Source organism: Lepeophtheirus salmonis, chromosome Z (assembly GCF_016086655.4).
Source record: "Lepeophtheirus salmonis chromosome Z, UVic_Lsal_1.4, whole genome shotgun sequence".
Classification (NCBI taxonomy): Eukaryota; Metazoa; Arthropoda; class Copepoda; order Siphonostomatoida; family Caligidae; genus Lepeophtheirus; species Lepeophtheirus salmonis.
The window spans coordinates 842,913-848,912 of NC_092584.1; the positions used below are offsets into that span (position 1 = coordinate 842,913).

Sequence of the window (6,000 nt, forward strand, 5' to 3'; positions counted from 1 at the left end):
CTTTTTTAGACCAAGGGTTGACAGGCCCTTGACTCAAGATTTATTGTATCAACATGTCCCCCTCCCCCAAAGATTAGTTTCAAACTCCACCTATGGGGTATGTCCCCCCTGGTCCCCGCAAACTTTCCCCATAGTGCAGGGGTTCCAGATATAATCCAAAAGTGGAAACGACGGTAATTTCATAATAATTAAATAATTGTCTTTTAAAAAGTGAAAGGGCAATGTTCATCTCATCCGACGCCTAAGGAGGGGATGCCTTATTATAACCAATATAAACTATTGGAACCCCTAGTACAAGTTACAAACTCCACCTATGGGACCTTCCTCCCCCACTCCTAAATTTATTTTGGCACGGCTTGGCAATAGTCACCTGTTTTGGGGCCCATGGAGGGAGGAGGGTTGCTTGCTAGAGCAAATTTGAAACTTTTGAACCCTCTAGAGTCTAGTATAAGTTTCAATCTTCACTATCCTGTCCTTTGGAGCCTGCCACAAACTTCACCTATGGTTTGGTTGTGCCAGATGGAATACAACCGTGACTAAAGACAGTAGTTTGATAATAATGACGTCATACATTGATGAAAACATAATCAGTAATCACGCAAATCTCATTTGTTTTTGGCACTTAAAAGATGAAAGGGCAGAACCATAAGGGGCACTTGATCCCTCATTTACGTTTTGTAGACTATGTGTTACCAGTCTCATCCTCCCTAACTCTCAATTTTGACAGTATGAACCTCCCAGCTCCGCCATTGAGGCCCTGTCCCCCATCATTCCCCCTGCAAACTCCGGGAGCTCGTTACAACAAATTTGAAAATATTGGCTCCATAGTTTTTAAGTTTTACAGGCAGGCAATCGGGACCATTGTCCCCCGCTCTTTTTATTAAGTGTTGCCAGTGCCACCCTAACTCTCAAAATGTGTTGTTTGAACCTGTTCCCCTCTCGCATACGTTTTAAACTATGTTTATGGGGCTTGTTCCAGATGTTATACCAACTTATACCAAAGTAGAGAACGCGGTAGTTTAATAATAATGAAGTCATTTGTTATAGTCTTTTAAAGAGTGAAACAGGAATTGTCATATATTTCGACCCCTATGGAGCTCGCTCTCCCATACTTTGAAAACCAATGAATTTAGGGATTATATTTCCCATAATTTTTATAAATATACAAGGGCTTTAATTGAATAAACAAGGGAAATTAATACATGACGCCATGTTATATTAACTAGCTTTGTCTACATGGCTAAATGAGTAATTTTTAAATTTGAATTCCAAGAATTCATAATATGCTCGTATTATGAGGACTTATCCCTTGTAATTCGGGTCCTAATATATTTTGTCATTCCTAAGACCAGTCATTATTGGTCTTTTGGATTAACGACAACAGCTTAAATGAACTAGAACTAACCACGTCATTTGAGACGCTGAAGTTACATCATAATTTATAACTTCTTTCGAAGAGACAAGATACCTGAAGGTAATGTGTTACTAGAACGTATTATGTTAGTATTTATTAGTTATTATGAATGTGTGTTTATACTATAGTTATAAATCCACCATCGTTTGCTATTCCCAAAAAATTGTATTATAAATCATGAAGACCACAAAAAATAACTTCATTCTCGAGACCAACAAAATTCTAAACACGTTATTTAAATTTATATACGTGACACATATTTACCAGAGTTTGATAAAAACGTAAATGATTTTTTTTTACTGCACTAGTAAAAATAGATTTTATATTAAATTGATAATTTATAATTTTCCTTCATTCATGTTAAAATGAAAAAATGGTTGCCATAGAATACGGAAAAAATATATATTTCCTAACCATTTTTGAATTGTGTTTATTCCAAGACACAAGTCCACGTCCAGTATAATCATTTTTCCATTAAATAAAGTATAATTTGTTTAAAATAAAATAAAAAAACCGTAAAAATAATTAATATAACTTTATTCATTAAAATTTTATTTTTATAGAATATCCTTTAATGGTCCAGTATATATTTTTTAATCACTGATAATTTAGGTAAAAGAATATTGAGTTTAGAAGATTTTTCTATGTTTTTGAAATGGGGGTTTTATAACAAAGGGATCAAAGCTTTGAATATGTTTAAAGTAGAAGAACTCATTTAAAAGCCTAATTCATGAGAGGAAGATCATAAAATATCCCACTCCATTTGGAAAATCATCCAAATTTTGTTTAGTGCATAGAACTTTACACTGGAAAAGTAATTCACTCTCAGTTCTCCATTACCAAGTCAATGGGGTCTTAATGCCATTCTTTTAAACATATCGTCAAGATATATCTTTTACATAATGAAGAGCAGATCAAGTTGAGCAGGAGTTGGCATTATCTGGATTAAAGTGTAATGTGTACTTTACATTAATAGTCAATATGCAACCTACAAATAAATAGTATTCAAAAATCAATAGGAATTTAGTTGCTTAAAGAGCTATACAGAAGAGGGACACTCCTGATCAACAGAGATCCAATTTTAATTTTATTTTCTCAGTCACGAGTCTTGAAGGCTTGCCTATTGAAAAATAAATATTAAGTAATTGTATAATTATTAGGCCATGGTTGGACGTGAGGAACTTGAAATGGATCATCCACCATCGAAGGAAGTTGAAGTTTCAGTAGATGAAGATATCAATTCCACTGAGAATTTTGATTGGCAATTAAATAAGAAGAACATGAATGAAAAGTGTACTTTTCTTTACCTAAACCCACATTTAGCGGATGTTACATTCAACGTTGGATCTAAAGGAAATGATTTCAATATAATTAATCATGACTCTTCACCCTATAATTTTTTTATTTCTTAAATCCCACTTAATTAAATATGCATTTGGATGTTAAAAGAGTGCCAATTGTATCAATATAATTACTGAGTTATCGTTTTTACTTGTTATTTAACAATTTCCAATTTGTATCTAGATTCTAAGGAAATCCCAGCGCATAAGTTCATTTTGTGTATTGGAAGTCCAGTGTTCGAGACAATGTTCCATGGTTCCTGTAAGGAGTCAGCGGTGGGAATGGTTCATATTGAAGTTCCAGATGTCGAGCCTGATACATTTGAGGCCCTTTTGGCACATCTCTACCTTGATAAGGTTTCCTTCAATGAAAGCATTGTATTTGAGCTCTTGTACTGCTCTAAAAAGTACATGTTGCCTTTTCTGACAAAGGAATGCATCATATATTTGTGCAGTATTGTAAAATCACACAACGCCATCCTCTTCATGAGCAAGACTCGAGTCTATGATTGTCCCGAGTTCTGGGATACATGTTGGAATGTTTTTTCAAGTAATCCGGATTTGTGTTATCAAGCTGATACATTTATAAATATCGATTTCGCTACACTTCATAATGTTCTAAGTAGAGAAAAGTTAAAACGTTCAGAAGCGGTTGTTTTTGACGCTGCCCTTAAATGGGCCACTCATCGATTAAATGCTAAAGGTGAAATTGATGAAGAAGAAGATGCTGCTATCTTGGGATCTAAAAAAAGGGAAGAGCTTGGAACAAGCTTTAATTACATATATTTTGAAAAGATGAGTGCCAAGGAAATATCAAAGTTGGTTGTACCATCCTGTGTCTTGAGTTCCAATGAGCTTGTCAACTTATTTATTAGTGAAAAATTGATTGATTGTAAAGGTAAATTAAGGGAATCATTAATTGGATAAATGTGTCTAATGCCTTCTTTCTTTCTTTTTTGTAGTTAAATCTCCGACTTGGAGATCTAAGGAATTTTCTCTATGTTCGATTAATAGCATTATCAGGAATGCAGATCTTACGCACACTTCATCAAGCTTAACTTTTGAGGTGACAAGTTCAGTCTTAATGACTGGGCTCACTGTATTATCTTCCAGAGGCTCTGATGCAGCCAAAGTTAGTATTCAAAAGGCCAGTTTGGTTTGTGGGAGCTCATCTGGTAATATACAATATAATGGGAAAAATATGGAACGTTGCTTCAAATTTCCAGCTCCATTCAGACTTGATCCTAAAGTACAATATACAGCCACTATAATTTCACCTAGTAGTTTTAGCTTTTATACATCTATTCAGACGCAAGTCTCTTCGTCCCAATTTACAATAACTACGTTGCCTTCAAATTATGGCTTTATAACACGCATAAAATATGATGCTTACGAATAAACCGTTATTTATGTCTTTCTTCAATTTTTGCTTTAAAAAATTAAATACACTTGTTTGTTGGATTATCTGCTTCGTTTACATAATTAATATTAATCTTGTATTTTTCTTTGGGCACATTATAACAACTATTTGAATAATAAATGTCATCTAGTTGCTATGTACATCTCATTAAATTAACTGGCCTGTCTAAATTTCTACTAGATTTTGTAATTTTTTGAAATCCCTTGTGCTACAAATGCTATACAAATCCTCTAGTTAAGTGGCTCCCATCATTATATCATTGGTAAATCAGGGGACTATGGAATAATCGTCTATGAAATAGGTATTCTAGGTTTGGTAAGAGTGCAATTTTCGAAATACCCATTCATTTCTTATTTTTATTCCTTAGTATTTCATTTAAGACAAGATGGGGAATGTAGTTTAAAATCCACCAAATCCAAGAGGATGCGTGATAACTTGTTAGGTAGCAATTTCTTGAGGCCCAAAAGAAATTGTTTTCGGATTATGTATCACCAGCGTAGTTGTTTAGGACCAAGACGGTGTTTCGCCATTTTAAAATATTTTTGGTTTCTCCTCTTATATAATTACACACTTTATGAATGAATTCACTGTCTCGTAGATTTAATATATTTTAATCTTTGTTGCTTTTTTTTGGGGATGAAGGGGTTCATATTGTAAGAAACATAATTAATAAAGTTAGGTTAGTAGCCACTAACATTCAATTAAGTAACTATCGTATCAAAATTAGTCTCAGATTCTGTTGCAGCTTTGAAACCCCCTGTATTACTAAAGGCTATATGGACCCTCAAATTAATTGGACAACAGCCATTTTATCGCTATGGAGTACCTAGATATAGTTAATTTTAGCTTGTATAAAATTAAGTCCAATGATTCTTTATAACCTTTTTAATTAAAGATATCTCTTTATACCCTCACGAACACTGTTTTTAATATGAGCTTGCTGTCAACCACTTCGAGAATGGAAGCTTGTAAGGAATTAACAATGTTATGTGCACGTTTATTGAACTCTCTCACAAAAATACCCCACATATTATTAGCCCATGTGGTTCAGATCCAGTGAGCTAGGAGGCCACATTTCCTTTACCTTAAACATAAAGTTATTAAATTTTTTGATTTTTCCGGAATAAGTCCGGTTCCAATTACTCCATTTGGACAAACGGCACCAATTTAAGATGTTAGGATGATACCGGATCTGTTAACATCAATTTGTGTACTTTACTATAATTATTTATGGAATTATTTGCGTCCTTGGGAGTGCGCTCGGAACTCAGATACACAATAATGACCACTTGGTGTAAGTATTGAAAGAGAGCGGGAAGGTTTTAATTATTATGTCATGTTCATTCTGCATCCAACGACTGGTGAACTCCCAGCTCCAGGGACAGATAAACAGCGTGCGGGGTCCCCATAGTGTAAGGCTAGAAGGATGCTGGATGTTTTGAGTAATTTCTCTGAGGAGGTTCAGGGGAAGCTGGACCTATTAAGCACTTTTTGTAGTAAGTGCAGTGTGGGGATCTAGGGTTTCCGCCCCTTGAGTTATTATGATAAATTCGACCCTATCACGGTGTCCTTTTATTTACTACTATTAGTACACTTACGATGTATCGTCAATTATTTACAATTATAACTATTTTTGATGATTGAGTCACACTTCACTATGGAGTCTTATGATGTTTTTATAACTCTGACTACGCAACTCTAAATGTATTGTTAATGATATATAATACTATCAATTTTTACTTATTAGATCTTACAAAATGCATTGGAGCTGTCCTGGTTGCAATTCAAGTACAAAGTCAAGCGATGATCTCTTGCTCATGAATTTG

General features: G+C 34.3%; 1 protein-coding gene across 4 annotated transcripts; it reads left to right on the forward strand.

The window, feature by feature from the left end:
* Positions 1 to 2,007: 2,007 nt before the first annotated feature.
* Positions 2,008 to 4,218, forward strand: LOC121130420 (BTB/POZ domain-containing protein 3). 4 transcript variants are annotated; one of them, XM_071893738.1, is made up of 3 exons: positions 2,008 to 2,026; positions 2,575 to 3,652; positions 3,717 to 4,218. In XM_071893738.1, exons 2-3 carry the CDS (start codon positions 3,001 to 3,003, stop codon positions 4,151 to 4,153), a joined length of 1,089 nt encoding a protein of 362 aa, XP_071749839.1. In that variant the 5' UTR covers positions 2,008 to 2,026; positions 2,575 to 3,000; the 3' UTR covers positions 4,154 to 4,218. The 4 variants fall into 4 exon arrangements, with proteins under 4 accessions (XP_071749839.1, XP_071749838.1, XP_071749837.1 ...); XM_071893737.1 differs by lacking the exon at positions 2,008 to 2,026 and adding an exon at positions 2,037 to 2,366; XM_071893736.1 differs by lacking the exon at positions 2,008 to 2,026 and adding an exon at positions 2,386 to 2,512.
* Positions 4,219 to 6,000: the final 1,782 nt, after the last annotated feature.

Coding starts and splice junctions, on each gene's coding strand:
- LOC121130420 (XM_071893738.1), top strand. CDS start 3,001: ATGTTCCATGGTTCCTGTAAGGAGTCAGCGGTGGGAATGGTTCATATT. Junction 3,653..3,716: donor AAAATTGATTGATTGTAAAG/GTAAATTAAGGG, acceptor TCTTTTTTGTAG/TTAAATCTCCGACTTGGAGA.